Here is a 17,313-nt window from a genome sequence, read left to right on the forward strand (position 1 = left end):
GCCAGATGTGTGCATTGGCAACGATGAGAACTGTAGACTCTAATATATATATATATATATATATATTTGAGACGGCAAGCTACGCTCGGGACCATTTGTTGATGATGACTGGCATATCACAAACGTTATTGACCCAGAATAGACCTGCATTCGCCCTATTGAAATGCAACACCCTCCATACTGCTGACAAGTTAAGCAGGAGGTCAGATCAACGAACCGCAATACAGTGAGATTTACGATGAATTAACCTTCTTGTGCCTTAACGCGTGGGACTTCGCTGAGTCAAAAGTTAAATATAAAGAGAGATACGACGAGCAGTTCCGACTCGCCTTCTAAGCTGATTCTTCTTGACAGAAACGAAAATACAAAAAAAGGCGAGTCACTATAATTTCTTTCCGACAAAATTCAATTTGTCTACTTCGACTCTTCCTTGTTTTTTTCCTCGTTTCTAGCTTCATATTTCTTCAGTGCCTCCTCCATGGCTGCTTTGTTATATCCCCTCTTATCTTTTGTGCTGTGCCTCCCTACTCGAGGAAGGCCATCGGAAGCGTGCTCCCTCGAGGCAACTCAGGCCACAAATTGCCCAACCAACGAAAACCTCAGAATACTCGGATAGTTAACTATTTATGCTTATGTGTAACTGGCCGTAGCAAGCGTAGCAAGCGAAGCATGCCCGTGTGGAAAGTGTGTTTGTTATACAATTATCATAAGTAGACTAACTAGTCAGTCAATAATCACTCAGTAGTAGAGAACTAGTGATACATGCTGTATTCTCATTTATAATTTGTATAATCTTTATATACATTCTCTGAATCAATATCAAACTGAAGCTCATCTGTAAATTCATATTTATAAAAATCTTTAAATGATCTATTCGGAGTGTCCCCTTTTAGTCAATCGCCACTTTTGTAGCTACGCACCGATGAGGAATCAGAAGAATAGGCGACAGAACGACAACGCGCTAATTGCTGCCATCGTTCCCAGACGATGAGGTGGTCCACCTTGGAATTCGACGGCAAACAACTGACACTCCGCGCTCACCGAATTCGATAACGTTGATCTTAGCAGCCTCCATTCCATGCAACAACAACTCCCACTACGATTAACGACTTGCCTCCCTTTTAAGCAGTAAGCAGCAGCAGAAATGGCACCGCCAGCGAAGAAACAAAAGCCCATCGCCTCGCACTCCTATTTTGACCTCACGGAAGCCATGTCAGGCTTTCCAGACCTCTTTAGAACTTTGAACACAGTTCTAAAAGATGGTCTTTCAGAAGACAAAGTGCATGTGCTGTTGCCATTCCTTCGATTCATTGCATCTGCAGTTTCCAATATTCCAAGCTCTGCTCTTCCACCATCATACCCACCTTCAAAATCTACACTTCAACAGATGACGGAAAAACTGGGTACTGACTTCAATGTATTCAAGCGAGAATACATATGGACTTTGACAGAGGATCAGTTGAATCAGAGTGCTGAGAAGCCTCTGTCTGGCTGGGCTAGTGAGTCAAGACTCAATGAGAAATTCTCAACCTTTGTATTGACTATGTTCTAGTGACTGCTTTAGAGAAGATTGTAGACTCTCCAGCATTTTCAACATTTCAATACAAGGAATCCATCTACACATTGTTCAATATTCTACTTACAGATCGACTGGATCAACTGGATGATTCAGCTGCCAACAAATTTTGTGTCAGCTACAATGTGCCCCTGACTGCAACGGTGAAGCAGAAGTACGGTGGCGGCACAATCTCTGGCAGAGCAGATTGGTCCCTAGGCTACATAGTGGATACAACCAGATTGGAACAAATGCTGGTAGTAGCAGTTGAAGCTAGATCTGCTATCCAAGGAGATAGTATTGCTCAGATATTGGCTTATTTATTTGCTGTTCAAGAAGCCCAGATGAAAGCAAAAAAGACAGCTGTCTTTGGCATTCTTACTGATCTTGTAGACTTTCGATTTCTTGTGCTTCATGAGACAGGAAAGGCAATGCAATCTGAGCCATTGTCATGGGCCATGCGCAGTGATCAGGTGGTTGCATTCCTTGACAGTATACTGCTTGATGCAATTAAATTATCGGCCCATACCACGCCACAGAAGCTTGCGAACTCGACTGTCAAGCAGTTTGATGATATGACATTTGATATTCCTAGCGAGGGAAGTGCTGTTGATGATGGAGATTCAGATGACGATGCGACATTTGATGTTATTAAAGTTGATGGTGTCTCGGTCCTAATATCGCACCAGGCCAACCGCGGTGATTGTTAAGAGGGCTGGTGTGGGTTAGCAATCTACCTGTGTAATATGTCGTGTATGCTTGTATTGTTTATGTTGGCAGTTGTCAGTGGACTACGGCCCAGAGATTGATGGCCTGAAACTTCGCGTTCATTCTATCTTTGTATTTTAACAGTCGTGGTCAGTTCGTTTTTTCTTCCGACTCAGGACTAATGAAGGGTTTATTTAATGTTCCTGTTAATGTGAATTCTCTGCCAGGCTTTGAAACTCAGATGATGTTGATAAGCAAGCTCTACCTAACAGATGCTTGTGAGGTCTAGTTTGGTTAGGGCTGCAGCTCACTAAAACGCTTACCTGAAAATGCGGTGCTCTCTTCTCATCTGATCTATTGCTGTGGGAGAGAAGTTGAACATGGGCCATGGCCTTGTTTGTTGTCGACGCCACAGGAAACCCTCAGCCCAAGCCTCCGGGCTGAGCTAATACCCCGCCCACGCGGGGTTGGATATATTTCTATAGCAGCAACGCTGGCCATCTACATCGTGCATCCCCGTCTCCAACAGCAATAGAGATATATATATATTTATATATATACTGAAGCCTACACATTCCATACATCGCACCGTTCCAACCAAGAACCAAAAGTTGAAGAAAGAAAAAAACCGCCATGACGACCGAAACAGCCCCCTCGTCGTCCAAAAAACCCTACACCGGCAGCTGCCACTGCGGCTTCGTCAAATACACCGTGAATCTCGACATCCACAAACTCACCCCCAGCCGCTGCAACTGCAGCATCTGCCTCAAAAACGGCTCGGTATCCATCCGAGCCGAGGCAGAGGAGGACATCACGCTCCTCGAGCCGGCCTCCCTTGACGAGCTGGCAGAGTACAGCTTCGGCCCGAAGAGGGTGCGCCACTACTTCTGCAAGACGTGTGGGGTCTCCTGTTTTATTTTCGGGAGCCATGGGGACTTGCGCCTTTGGATTGTGAATGGGTTGACGATCGATACGGATCAGGGGATTGATTGGAGCAAGATTCGGTTGCAGTACTGGAATGGGAGGGACGAAGACTGGGCCAAGGGGCCGAAAAACGAGCCATATCCGAATGGGAGTTGGTGATGTTGTGTTTTTTGCATTTTCATTTCGTTCTACTACTAGGATTTGATCGGATGGGGTATTGGGTGTGGATAAGCGGGATGGGATCGGGGGTTACTATTATTTCCTCAGTTGCGCCCTGGTTCAAACCAGGGCCACTTGGGCATCTGAAAACGTGTGCAAGAAGGATATGTACTCTCATTAATGTGGATTTTTGAGTGCGTTGTTATTCTGGCATGTGTCAACGAGATAATAAGTTCAACAACTTTATGACGCGATACCTGAGCTTGCAGCTTGGTCGACTTTCTCATCACGTGTCTATGAAGTGTGCCGAAGCAAATAAAAAGCCAGTTCAACCAAATACCAAGCAAGATCTATAACTATGGACGTGAAGAGAAGGATATCGTGCGGATTCTCTGACGCAACCCGGCATACAAAGCCAGCTTATGAGACGAGAGTTCCACTGAGTAGACGGTAAAGGGCCCCTGGATTCTTTTATAATTTGTTTAGTGGTGGTTAGGAGCACCCGAGTGTAGTAATTCCTTTCACGGCTGCTGGGATTATTTTAAGGAGTGATTCTTGTGGGCTCAATGGGGATTTCCCTCAGTCCAAAGCCCTGAGGGACTAATGCCAAAAACGTACATTATCCTGTGAGGGTCCCAACTCCAGTATGAAGGTGTTCGGGAATTATCAGCGGAAGATTCTGACTGTACGCTAATCATATGTGCAGATATAACAAGGCAAGGACTTGACCTATCCAAGAACCAATGCATGTCATGTGCTGTGTGGCCAGGATCCGTTATATTGGGAGGTGGTTCCCCTTCGACGATACCCCAGTCAGTGGCTTGCAGATAAAATGGATTGTGACGATGTTCTGTTCCATTCCATTCTGAGTTCTTATTTTGCTCTTATTTTCCTTCTTTTCTTGCTTTTTCTCAGCCTCATCTGAAACCAAGGATAAAAAGGGAGCTTTGACTTGGCATCCACAGACGGAAATTAATATTAGTATCCAATCAAGACAGACAGTTACTGACGCAGCACAACGCAACCATCACCGGGCACAATCGTAGTACAGAATATTTGCAAATCGGATGAGCCCAGCGTCACCCTCAAGTCCGTCATATCCATGCATGGCGCATTTGCACTGCACTGCACTGCACATCCTGTGTATCTGCTGTGTGCGTACATCGTCTGTGCCACCGACCCACTCACCGTCATCGTTCAAACCGCCGGCTCTTTTTTTTTGCGATCTTTTTCGTTGCTTTCTTAATTTTCCTCCTTGGCTTGTTTCTCATCACAGAACGTATAACAATTGGCTAAAAAAAAGGTGGGGAAAGGCTAATACTAGCCATAATCTCAAAGATGTGGGAATTGTGGAGATCAACAGAGTTGTGTTGCGCCTTTAGCTTCAAGTTTCTTTTCTTTTTTCCCTTTTGCTTTTTTTCTTTTTTCTTTTTATTTCCTTTTTTTCCTTTGAATCTTATTCTTTTAGCATCGGCATCTTTTTGCCGATCTCAGGCCAGCCCCCATCAATTCCTGCCTTGTTTCAACTTCATCTCACCGCTCAATTGCCCCGGCCATCATTTTGACTCTCTCCGGCCCAGCGAGGGAGAGAGAAACTTTTCTCACGGGGGTATGACGCCCCTTACGGAGGAAAGGAAGATAGCCCTCACATCGCCCTTTTTGGCTCGTACAGTGCAACCCAGGTGTTCTCTGTGGTCGTATTATGCCTCGTATTTGTGTGTCAGTGTTTTTGACGAACACCGATGTTGGGAGCGGGAAAATAACATGTCTCGACGGGATATCCTGTCTGTCTGTCTGACTGACTGTCTGCCTCTTCTGGAAGACTCGAACCCTGCTCGGTCATGACGAGTTTACCCCTGTCTGTCGCCAAGCAGAACAACCCGATCCTTTCCTCATTCACGCTTGGACAAAAACATCTAAAGTTAAAAATAAGCCCAGCCCTAGCGCCAGCCACTAACTAGTGCAGTGTAGCGCAGTGTAGTGGAGTGGATGTAGTGTGATGTGGTGTCGTGCACTCTGTACAGATCTGTAATGGACCGAAGAGTTGGGTATTTATGTAGCTTTGAGACCAGCGCTCCGTGCCCCACGACAGGCTCAGTCACATCCTGCGCCGCCGGTTGCCAACATGAAACCGCCCCATTTAATGTCCAGAAACTTGCGCACCTCACCCCTCCCAATCGGAGCAACAGGGTTAGCATCGGCGGCGCTTTGTTGTTTTGCCCCCTCCCCAAGATCCCGAGCAGTGGCTGCCCGGAAGAATATGCACACATACTTTTGCGTAGATAACCTTTAGTTAGGCGCTCCCTCCTCACTTAACCAGTCCTCAGCCACAATAATTACTAACCAATGCTTGAATCTTTCCCCCCCAGCAGCCCTGTGCACTGCATGCGCCTCTACCATGCAAGCACAAGGACACGCAGCGGGATGTGTGTGGGGCGAATAACATATGATCGTCACAGCCCTCAAAGGATGCGCACATGCAACATTGCAACATTGCAACAGTCCACACATATGTAAGCAAACGAGAACTTGACGTGCTAATTTATTGTGAAAGTGCCTATTTCACAAACGATAGACAACCTGATGGAGGTGGAAGGTTTGGTTCATTGTAAGTATCCAGCAGGCGCAGCACTGCTTAAATAGGTATGGTCACGTGGCATTCTAACGAGTGATAGGGATACCAATACAACCAAGATGCTGTATCCATCTATAGACACGGTTTATTTATTATAGAGATCTTGCAGAGTTGATCTCTCTTTCCCTTCCCAGACGAGACTCGAACATCACTCAATCTTCATATGATAACATTTCACCAAAAATATATATACATATATACATATATATATGCCAGCACTACCTTGCAGCCCCAATAGTCAACTAAGATATGGAGGCTAACCAGTAACTACCACCGGGACATTTCGAATTAGCAATAGCTACAAACATATTTAGCAATGCTTCCGGCGCCAAGCAGAGCATGAGGGCCTACTAGTTATGGTAAAATCCAATGTTACTGCTATTTTCTCTGAGCTCCTCATATTGACCATTCTTTTCCGGATGTTGATGTCATTATCACATGATTTAGACATGGTGATGAGGATCAATGAGCAGATGAGGAATAAGAATAGTTGGTAGAATTCTATTACAGTGTGAATTCTGTTGTAGTGTGGTGCACTCACTAATGGGAGGTACGCTTAGTGAGATGCACTTTGGCACAAATTACAGAGCGGTTTACGACGCTGTAGTTCGTTAACTGGTCAGCTAGTCAATAACCAGTCGATGTTTTAGTTGACGAGGTTGTTACTCTGGTTAGCTCTTAAATAGATGCTAAGTGTAAAATGCTAGTATGGAGATGACTTGCCTGGTTGCCAGTGACTGGCCTGACCCGGGGGGAAGAGAGCCCTTTTATTTGTTTGTGGGACGGCGGTACCGGTACCAGATGGTCAACGGGGTCCACGAGCATTTGCTTTTTCCTCCATGGCTCCTGGGTGGATCTGGGTGGATCGCCGAGGATGACCCCGGGAGGCCTGACTAATCTGGCCCCGCCAGTGGGCGCCTGCGGGCCAGCCGGCCAACCACGGGCAACCAGGGAACGGTGACCGCACTAACCCACGTCGGAACCACGTCAGGCCCATTCCTTGATGTGCATGATGCACCCGATGTACACGATGTACCCAGGTAGAACATGTGCGAGTTAGCCAATGAGTGCGTGCAGTGCCCTATCCGAGGGAGGGATTCTAGGGGACCTCCAGGGCTGCAAGAGCCACGGTTCCAGGCAGGCTGCACCCCACTTCGCCCGTCCGTGGCCAGCCCATGGGTCCCTGGCCCAGTAGCCCCGTGGCCCCACACCAGCCCGCGGGCCCCAGGATCAACGAATTCACGATGCGCCAGAGATTCAGCGGAAGATGGGACAGTACTTCGAGAAGGGTAGCAGTACAGTAGTACGCCCCACGGACCAGTGCAGCCCACTAACCCGCTAGCTCAGTTAGCTGAACTAGTGGGCTAGGCTAGCTAACTACACTAGCGAACTAAACTAGTTAACTCAGTTAAACTAACTAACTACAATGCGTGCTTACATATGCCCAGCCCCTGCCAGCCCGCCAGTCTGCCAGCCTGCCGCCCTGCCGCCCTGCCGCCAGCCCCTAGGCCCGCCAAGGACCTGCCAAGTCCCGGGCTAGGCCAGGGCAGGGATTTGTTGGCTTGAATGTTGTCTGGGGGGCTCGTTTTGGCTCTGGATGTGGAATTGTGGATCCATCACGCCCGCCATCATTCTTTGCTTGGGTGGCATGTTTCCTGCGGAAGGGGGAGAAAAGGGTTGAGCGATATGCGGTTTTGGTATTATTACTATTATCACTATGATCACTTTGTTATTACTATTATTAGTATTTCACTATCATTATTACTGCTATGGTGGTTATGAACTAGTTAGTGCCCTGGTGATGGTTGAGTAGTATAGTAGTACTGTGGATGTTGCGTCGTCGTCGTCGTCGTCTTATTCCGCTTCGGTCGTCTGGGTGGCATCTGGCGCTGGCCAACTCCCTTCCCACTAGCGCCAAATGCCCCGTTCGCTGTTTTCGCTCCGACGCTTGCTTCTTGCTGCGGCGGCTGCTGGTGCTGCTGCTGCTGCCCTCGTTCCTCTCATCCTCTCCTTCTCTTCTTCTTCTTCTTCTTCTTTTTCTCTTACTCTTCCTCTTCTCTTCCTCTCCCTCCTCTCCTCCTCCCCGCTCCGCCCCTCCGCTGTGCTCTGCTCTACGCTTCTCTGCTCCATCCCCACCTCCATCTCGATCTTGGAAGTACCACGTATCCCATCCCATCTCCACCCATTCTGTATCTCTTCGTTACATAATCCCCGTCTTCACTTGGCTACTTGTTCGATATCGCATCCTCAGTCGTTGTTGTCGCCACATCACCCTTTCTCACTCACCACCACCACCACCACCACCACGCCACCACCATCACCATCACATCCTCCTCGACTTTCTCTCTCCCCGCCTTCTCTGCAATCCTTGCATTGGATGTCTGCTTTCGTCCGCTACTGCCCCGGAAGGGTCTTGCTGCTGACTCAGTGATTCCTGTGTTCGATGTCCATGTCTCGGCAGAGCACTCCGCCCCATCACTTCTTCTACTAGCACCATCCCCCCTTCCATCATTCCACAATGTCCGCCCATCCTCAAGCTTCGCCTCCGGGCAGCATCCATCCACACCTTAGCGCTCCGGGTGCTGGTCCAGCTCCAGCTCCCGGTCCCGGTCCCGGCCCTGGTGCTCTATCCAATACCCATCCTCAGCAGCAACAGCAGCAACAACAGCAGCAGCAGCAGCAACAACAACAGCAACAACAGCAACAACAGCAGCAGCAGCAACAGCAGCAGCAACAAGTCAATGGCCTTGTCTCTGTCCAACAGCCCCAGGCGCAGAAGCCGATCGCCAATCCCATCAGTCAGAAAATTGCTATGCTCAACGAGGGCGTCTGGCTGCAGATCGGTATGTACATCACTCCTCCCCACTTATACAGATGTAGCTAACTGGCGAGACAGGGAGCCTCTCCGAATTGATAGGCGATTTGGATGGCGCCATGAGCGCCTACGAACACGCTCTCAGGCATAACCAATGGTCTATCCCTGCGATGAGTGCCATTTCCTGTATCCTCCGTACCAGAGAACAGTTCCAAAAGGCCATTGAGTATCTGCAAAATATCCTGAAGTTGGATCCAACAAATGGCGAGTCCTGGGGGAGTTTGGGTTAGTATTTTGCATTTGTTGGCCTTTTTCTTTTTCTATCTCTCTTTGGGCTGTACTTTTGGCTAATGGGTGTGGATACATATAGGACACTGCCATCTTATGATTGACAATCTTCAAGAGGCATACACCTCGTATCAACAGGCTCTATATCATCTCAGAGATCCTCAAGTTAGTATTTTTTTTCCCCCTCTCCCTCATCAATTCACCCCGTCCGGAGTGTTATTTTCATTTATTTTTACCTAACATTTCTGTAGGAACCAAAATTGTGGTATGGCATTGGCATTCTCTACGATCGCTACGGGTCTCTCGACCACGCAGAGGAAGCCTTTTCGCAAGTCATGCGCATGCAACCAGATTTCGAAAAGGCCAACGAGATTTATTTCCGCCTTGGCATAATATACAAACAACAACAGAAATTCAGTCAGAGTCTGGAGGTTGGTGACCTGAACTCCGTTAAACAAAAACAATATAGAGTGATAGCAGTATGAAGTCTAACTTTTTTTAAATTTTTTCTTATTTTTTTTAGTGCTTCAAATATATCGTCACTGATCCCCCGCGGCCTCTGACTGAAGAAGATATCTGGTTCCAAATTGGCCATGTCCATGAACAACAAAAAGATGTAAGCTGCTTTTTGTTCTCTCTTCCCTCCCCCTTCCCCGTCACTCTTTCCGTCCTTTATGTACTAACTCGAGTGACACAGTACGACTCTGCCAAGGCCGCTTACCGACGGGTACTGGACCGTGATCCCAATCATGCAAAGGTATTACAACAACTCGGATGGCTGCACCACCAACAAAGCAACAGTTACAGCAGCCAGGAACAGGCCATTGAATATTTGGAGAAGTCTGTTAAAGCGGGTATGTGCCTCCCCACATCTCTCATCGAAAGATAAAACAGCAGGAGTATGCTGCTGACACCCTGATAGATAACAGTGACGCCCAGAGCTGGTACCTCCTTGGACGGTGCTACATGTCTCAAGCAAAATACCCCAAGGCATATGAGGCTTACCAGCAAGCTGTCTACCGTGACGGAAGGAATCCCACATTCTGGTGCTCCATCGGCGTGCTTTACTACCAAATCAATCAGTACCGTGATGCGCTCGACGCCTACTCCCGTGCCATCCGCTTAAACCCATACATCTCGGAAGTGTGGTATGATCTGGGGACTTTGGTATGTTTTGAAATATAAATATATATATGTATATCTTACCCAGCTCTACCGTAAAGAAGCTAACATCTCTTTCCTGTATTCAGTATGAATCATGCAACAACCAGACGAACGATGCGCTAGATGCTTATAGACGCGCTGCTGATCTCGACCCCACAAATACTCACATTAAATCTCGATTGCAGCTGCTGCAAAGCGGCCAGGCAGGAGGCGCCAACCAGGCTAATGCTCCCGTTCCACAAGATGTCAATCCTCACACATATCAAGCTGCTGGCGTGGGTATGCCTCCTGGACACCAATGGGGTCCTCCAGCACCGAGTGGTGGTCCTGTACCACAAGGTCCGGCGCCACCTGGTCGCATCGACAATTGGGCTCGGAGTGTCGGCGACGTCCAAAACTCCCAAGCACCACCACAACGTCCTGCTCCATTCGATCACCGTGAAGGTGTGCGGGGCGCGCCCCAGCAACCTAGCCCTCGACAGGACCAAGCGCTTCCATACCCCGAGCAGACTCAACATCCTGGGCCTCGAAAGGGGGGGCTCTCCCCATCGCCGAAATTCAGCTTGGCTGCTCCAAATTCATATCAGAGCGGGCAGACTCTTCCCCAGCTGGGACCCCCACCTCCACCCTCACAGCAGCAGCAACATGACCGCAATGCAAATAATGGAAACTATACTGCCGCCGGGCGACCACCGCCGTTAGCTCAGGGAGCGGGTCCTACGTCAGCTACGCCCAATGGCGCTCCTTCCGGTCCCCAGCTAGCGCCTTATGTTCGCCCTTACACCCCGCCAACCGAAGTACGGCCTCTTCGCGATGACCGCCCAAGTTCCCCTGGATCCACATATCCCCCGCCACCACACCAATATCACCCAGGGCCCCCCGGCCCCGGAGCCAACGCAGGTGCCCCGCCACCCCCATCCACCATGGGTGCCGCCGAAGCCGCCGCTCGCGACCGTGAACGCGACCGTGATGAGAGGCCCGCATCATCCATGAAACGTGGCCGCGATTGGGAACCGGACCCAGGTCCCGGTCCTGTAAAGAAACTGGCGAATGAGGAGAGTCGCGCCCGGCTAGATGACCCACAGCAGGCACCACGACGCATGTCCCCGTCCTCTCAGTCACAATCACAAACTCAGCTCCCGTCACCCCGCGACCTCCGCCGGCGCGATTCCTCCGACACCCAGCAGCGCGAACGTGAGCGCGAAGAACAACGCCACGTCCACGGGCGCGGCGTGCATGATGGTTATCACCCTTCTGAGGCAGCGCATCATCCACCTACACTCCCTTCCTTCCAGCATATGCAAGGCCAGAGCCAGCAGTCACAAGGAGGGCAGCAACAGTCACAGCCACAACCAGGCCCCGCGATGGCTCCGATGGTGGCTGAGGGGGGCAATGGGCATCAAACGGGGCCACTGCCGTCGTTGCCTTCAGGCCTTGGCGGTGTTGCTGGAACGGGTTCGGTCAAAGAGGAGAGGGAGCGGGAAAGAGAGAGAGATAGGGAGCGGGAAAGGGAGCGGGAAAGAGAAAGGGAAAGGGAAAGAGACAGGGAAAGGGAGCGAGAGCGGAAGGAGGCGATGCAACATGAACCACCGGCGCGGAAGATGGAAGTTGACGAGGATTATGATGATGATGGCGGGGAAGAGGAGAAGAAGAGTGCTGGTGGAAACGCGACCGCAAGTGGGAAGGGGGCTAGCCCAAACGGTGGAAGCAGCGGAAAGGGCAGCGGAAGCGGGAGTAAAAACGGGATTGCTAATGGCGGGGGTGGGAGGGAGTCGCAGCAAGCTCAGGCGCAGGGCAAAGGGGATTCGAGTTGAACAGTATGAAGGGGGTTGGAATCCATACTTATGAAAGGGATATGTCAGAACCTTGATTGGTTTGGATTTTGATTTTCTATTATTATTTCTTTTTTTTCAAAAAACCGCATTTGATGAATGAATGGGTGCGTGGAGTGGGGTTCTCGTCGCCCTCTCTTTTCTCTTTTCTTTTTGTTTCTTTATCCATCATGTTTTTCCCCTGTATCTTCCCCCTTCTCTTCCCTCCCTTCATTTTCATGTTTTTGTTTTTTTATTATTTGGATTTTTGTTTATTATGATTTTTTTCTTTATGTTCACTTCTCTTTGATGTGTTTTGCAGTTGATACACTTTTCTCCCATTCTATCCTTCTACTTGGATCGTTACATTTTATCTATTCTTCATCTTCCTATTTTTGTATTTTTTGTATTTTTTTCCTTTTTTTTTTTTTTTTTTTTTTTTTCGCCAGTTCCGATTGTCCTGGACCCAAGTTTTGAAACTTTTGACATTGAATAAATAAAAATACAGATATAAATAAATACATTTGACCGTAGTCGCTTTAGCTAGTGTTATTTTATTACCTTTTTGGCAGAACATAGTTACAACTCTTCCTTCTCGTCCAAAAGTTAGCATACCCAGGTTCCAAAATGGCTAGTGAACCAACCACCCAACGTTTCGGCCGGGAAAAAAAAAAACCAAAAAAGCCCTCCGAAGCTCGAAACTTGAAGCTCGAAGCGCGAACCTGTTTCAACCCACGAAAATCAAACGGGGAAAAGAACAAAATCGATCGAACGGGGTGGCAAAATCATGAAGGGGGGTTAAATAAGTGGCTTCTGTTTTTGGGTGTCATTTTTCCTTTTCTTTTTCTTTTTTCTTGTTTTGTTTTGTTCCGTGGAATGGCTTTGTGATGGAGCACCTCGGGGCCATGGGGACCCCACAATATGGGAGGGGGGGAAAGTGAGTGAGTAGTGAGTGGGTGAGTGGGTGGGTGGTGGTGTGTGAAATGTCGATATAATAAACGTTGTTCCCCGGCCGGGAGGAATTGGACTTATCATATATATATATATGTAGCTTGTCTCCTGCCAATAAGCCGGTGCCGTGTCAATGATGATAATGATGAGAATGATATGATGGGCGTGGAGCTGGGAGCAGGACCAAGCAGAATTAAATACATCAAAAGTGAATGGCTTAAAAACGTATGTAATAAACTGGATACCCTGCATCGCCGGGACGTTTGATGGGAAGCAGAAGAAGAAGAAGGGTATATCGATCACTAAACACTCTTGACTTTATAGTTATCCATGCATATGACATATCATATATGCAATTTTGACCGAATACCCAATACCCTGAAGGGTCCAACGAAACCAAACCAAACCAAACCAGCCAGCCCTTCAACCTCAAATCCTTCTTGGCTGTCTGTCGCTAAAAGCCGCTTGGTGTGCACGGTCTTTGTTTGGTCTTTGTTAGGTCTTTGGAGCGAAGAGATCATCCACCTTCCCTTAAACCCGAAACCTCCGAAATCCGACGCTACGGCAAGGGAGTTAAATAGCGAGCGATTCCTCGGCTCGTTCGTCGTCCTGGTGGGTGGAACGGTGCCCAGGGGTCAGCGTGGATTCGGAGGTGAAGGAGGTGAAGGAGGAGGGGAGGCAACGTATCCCATGTTCATGTTTTTGTTCGGCTTAGGATGCGGGAATTGTGATTACTATCCTGGTGGGTCCTGGCTCCTCCCGACGCCAAGAGGGGACTGGTTTTTTCGGCTCGCGGAGAGAGAAGTGAAAAAAGAGATAGTGCTGACTTGTCGTCGGGATTTCCTCAAGAATTTTGACTCATACATAGTATAGTTACTTACCGTCGAAGGGGGGGAGGGGGGGGTTCAGAATATCTGAAGGGGGAATTCGGATATTTGCCAAGGACTTCTTGAGCCTGCCCAGGATTCAAATTTGAAGCCATGCTAAGACAAGTACCTAGGGTATTCAACTCTAGCCAGAGGTGATTTCATTCCATGTCAAACACACCGGCTTCTCACCATCACTTCAAGAAGGGTAGAATTGGAGAATGGGGGTTAGAAATTGGAGGGTTTGTTAGGGAAAAATAGAGCCTAAGAAACATAGAAAAAAAAACCAATCCCCCAGAGAATGATGAATAGTGACTGGTAGTTACACAATTCCACATGTGCAGAGCAACGGCTGGCTGCAGAAGAGCAGGCTGGCTGCAGCCATCCGTGGACTGGGTACGGGGCAGGTAACGAGGGCGGAGAACTGTGGGCGGCGGCATCGGCAGCGGGCATACATCAACCAGTTCGCGGTATACGGTATACGGATCTGTACATGAACGGGGACGATAGATTATATTGTGCCGATGATGGACGGGCATATCACATGATTCCGCCCAGACCGGCTCTGCCAAGACCCACAGACCGTCTTGGCATCGGCGATGAAATGCCAAGACAGGCGCCAAGATCTCCGCCAAGACCGGACTCGTATTTGGGCGGTTGGTCCGGTATTGGTAATGTCGCCGATTATTTGCGGTTGCGGTGGAAGAGAGTGCACTGTAAGTATAGTATTCTGGGACACACACGAAGCCAAGAGGGGCGTCTGTCTGAGTCGAGGTGCTGCAGGATAGTCCCGGCGTGGTATATATACTGTATACTGCTCTATGTGCAGCCCATGAGCCCTCTGGGCTGTGGACGAGCCCCCAGCCCAGCAACCCCCCCGCCAAGCTCTGGGCGTCCTGGGCGAGGGTGGTTCTTGGCGGCCGCGCAGCCAGTCCCGGCGCTCCGCCGCGCCTTTTCTCGTCCTGGGCCATCTTGGGTGCGCTGGGCTTCCGCTGGGCAATGTCCCGCCCACAGTGCGCGCTGTTTTCGATCTCCCAGGCTGAGGCACCCGCGATAATACACACAAAGAGAGATATATATCATAAGAGGATCTCTTTTATTCTCTCCTCCTGTTCATGTTCTTCTCCCTCTCCTCTCCTCTCCTCTCCTCTCCTCTCCTCTCCGCTCCTCTCTTCTCTTCCTCCACCCCCGTCTTATTCGTCCTTCCTACCTCCCCTCCAATAATATCGCTGCCTCTTCCGCCCATTCTTCTCTCGTCCATGGATATCCATACCTCCTGTCGTCGTGGTCGATGCCTTACCTGCAGACCCTGCTCCTGGCCCTCCCGCTGCTAGTCCGCCGGTTAGTAGTTAGTTATAGATAGCTATATTATATAGTAACACCGCAAGCCGTTCGACCATGCTGCCTTCATCCTCTCCTCCTCTGAACCTCTCGTCCTCGCATCCCTCCCCTTCCTCCTCCTCCTCCTCCTCCTCCTCCTCCTCCTACCGCCACCACGACGACCACGACGACCACGACGACCGCCTCTACTCCCCCCAGCAGCCTTTGTCCTCAAATAGCCCTTCTCCTCCGCATTCGTACTCTCGAAACGATGCTCCCTGCAACCCCCGCTCTATCGGCGACTCTGATCCCCATCACATTGTCCATCTCCCTCAGATACCACCTCAATCCGCAGAACATCCTAGTGCTGGCCGCATTCCACCATGCCTCTCCCCGCAATCGATAACGGACCAGACGTATTACAACCACCCCTTGCAACTTCATGGCCTTGAGCAAGTTGTCCTCCCACGGCCTTCGTCAATGCCGGATCGGACTCATGCTCCTGCACCCCAAATTCCGACGAGAAGTGAAGCCTGTCGCATCCACCATCACAGCAACCATGATGTATTGGTGTCGGGCCATTCGAGTCCGCGGTCGCAGCGGATGAAGGTGAATGATGATGAAGAAGCAGCAGTAACAACAGCAGCAGCAGCAGCAGAAGAAGAAGAGGATGGTGATGCGATTGGGGAAGATGAGGATCAGAATCGGAATGAGGATGGGTTGGAGGTAGTTAGGTCGACGGAAACGGAGAATGCCTTTTTTATACTGGTGAGATAGCTGCTCTTTTGTTTTTGTGTTTATTTTCCTTTTCCCTTTTTAAATTATCTGGGTGACTTGAATTTCGTTCCCGGAAGTCTATTGTGAAAGGTGGACGAAACTTGGTTCTCTCCCCTCAATCAATTCTGAAGGTTCCGAGACGCCACCAGCAAAGCATCCCATCCGCCACGGGAATTGAAAGCATTGAAAGCATTGAGGAACATGAAAACAATCAGATTGATTCAGAATGCTCTAGCAGCGAGATCATTTCTAATATCTAATATATGGAATATGTAACTAACCATTATCTACACGCAGCTCCGCCTCTCATTCCTCGTGCCGCCCTTCACCCTCGTCGCAGCTCTCTACACCCTCGCCGTCCTCCTCCTCCTTCTCCTCGCGCTCCCGCTCCGCCTCTGTATCCCATCCCCTTTCTTCAAATCCTCGCTGTCCACACAGACATGCTCCCTCCTCCTACCTCTGTTACGCGCACACCAGCGCCTCGTGGCCCCACAGTCGCGACCAACACAGTCATCGGGATGGAATCATTATAGCATTGATAATAATAATAATCATCATAATAGAAGGCATCGCGCGGGGTGTTATAGGAAAGCGAGGGCACTCGGGGGTCATTATGACGCTGAGTCGCCGCATCCGTATGATGCAATACATTATCAGCAGGAGAAGCCTACCACGACTACCACGAATACTACCACGACCACTACCACCACGACTTCGACCAGAACACCTATTACTCCTCACTCCCCTTCTCACTCTTCCCCTCACTCCCCCGCTCCCTCCCAATCCCAATCTTCAACTCACCGAAGGCCCTCGTTACCACCCAAAACATCCGCCTCCCCCTGCCCCTCCACCACCCACTCGCCCCTCATCCTCCTTCTCATCCTCCTCCTCTCTCCGGCCCTCATCCCCTCCCTCCTCCTCGCCGCCTGGATCGCCGCAGTGTTCTGGATCTTCGCCATGATCGTCGGGAACCCGGATGGGACCGAGAGGAGGGATGATGGCCGTGTCGCGATGTTGGGGGTCAGGAATTGGTGGTGGATGTGGCTTTGTTGGGCGCGGAGGAGGGGCAAGAAGGGTAAAAGAGTGAAGGTGAGGGAGAGAGACAGGGAGAAGAGGGGAGAATTTGGTTGAGTTGGGATCGTTCCTGAAAGTTCCCTTTTTTTTTGACCCTTTTCCTTCTTTTGTGGGCGTCTCCATAATATCTCTTTGGGCTTGGGTGGGGTTTGGTTTTGGTTTTGGATGGCTTGAGTACTGGGGAGTTTTGTTTGCTCGTACGGACGGGTCTTATATTGATTAATCTACTTGTTTGGTGCTTTGCTCTTTTTACTTTTAATTGATGC

General features: G+C 49.5%; 6 protein-coding genes across 6 annotated transcripts; 5 read left to right on the plus strand and 1 right to left on the minus strand.

Moving 5' to 3' along the window:
* Positions 1-1,144: 1,144 nt before the first annotated feature.
* Positions 1,145-2,265, plus strand: HCBG_01123 (uncharacterized protein; the record flags this gene model as incomplete). The annotated part of the gene is made up of 2 exons (XM_045428173.1): positions 1,145-1,499; positions 1,553-2,265. The coding sequence occupies 2 exons, from the start codon at positions 1,145-1,147 to the stop codon at positions 2,263-2,265; spliced, it is 1,068 nt and encodes a 355-aa protein (XP_045292148.1).
* Positions 2,266-2,775: 510 nt separating this feature from the next.
* On the plus strand, positions 2,776-3,602 carry HCBG_01124 (uncharacterized protein; the record flags this gene model as incomplete). Its single annotated transcript, XM_045428174.1, has 1 exon — positions 2,776-3,602. One exon carries the CDS (start codon positions 2,897-2,899, stop codon positions 3,344-3,346), a length of 450 nt encoding a protein of 149 aa, XP_045292149.1.
* Positions 3,603-6,269: 2,667 nt separating this feature from the next.
* On the minus strand, positions 6,270-7,864 carry HCBG_01125 (uncharacterized protein; the record flags this gene model as incomplete). Its single annotated transcript, XM_045428175.1, has 5 exons — positions 6,270-6,279; positions 6,523-6,582; positions 6,957-7,311; positions 7,503-7,696; positions 7,806-7,864. 5 exons carry the CDS (start codon positions 7,862-7,864, stop codon positions 6,270-6,272), a joined length of 678 nt encoding a protein of 225 aa, XP_045292150.1.
* A 635-nt stretch (positions 7,865-8,499) lies between these two features.
* HCBG_01126 (transcriptional repressor) lies at positions 8,500-12,062 on the plus strand (the record flags this gene model as incomplete). The annotated part of the gene is made up of 6 exons (XM_045428176.1): positions 8,500-8,824; positions 9,167-9,249; positions 9,608-9,700; positions 9,782-9,938; positions 10,007-10,251; positions 10,335-12,062. The coding sequence occupies 6 exons, from the start codon at positions 8,500-8,502 to the stop codon at positions 12,060-12,062; spliced, it is 2,631 nt and encodes an 876-aa protein (XP_045292151.1).
* Positions 12,063-12,980: 918 nt separating this feature from the next.
* On the plus strand, positions 12,981-14,933 carry HCBG_01127 (uncharacterized protein; the record flags this gene model as incomplete). The annotated part of the gene is made up of 5 exons (XM_045428177.1): positions 12,981-12,996; positions 13,111-13,235; positions 13,335-13,752; positions 14,221-14,592; positions 14,665-14,933. The coding sequence occupies 5 exons, from the start codon at positions 12,981-12,983 to the stop codon at positions 14,931-14,933; spliced, it is 1,200 nt and encodes a 399-aa protein (XP_045292152.1).
* A 341-nt stretch (positions 14,934-15,274) lies between these two features.
* Positions 15,275-15,973, plus strand: HCBG_01128 (uncharacterized protein; the record flags this gene model as incomplete). The annotated part of the gene is made up of 1 exon (XM_045428178.1): positions 15,275-15,973. One exon carries the CDS (start codon positions 15,275-15,277, stop codon positions 15,971-15,973), a length of 699 nt encoding a protein of 232 aa, XP_045292153.1.
* Between the last annotated feature and the right edge of the window lie 1,340 nt (positions 15,974-17,313).

This window comes from Histoplasma capsulatum (assembly GCF_000150115.1).
Source record: "Histoplasma capsulatum G186AR genomic scaffold supercont2.1, whole genome shotgun sequence".
NCBI classification, from domain to species: Eukaryota; Fungi; Ascomycota; class Eurotiomycetes; order Onygenales; family Ajellomycetaceae; genus Histoplasma; species Histoplasma capsulatum.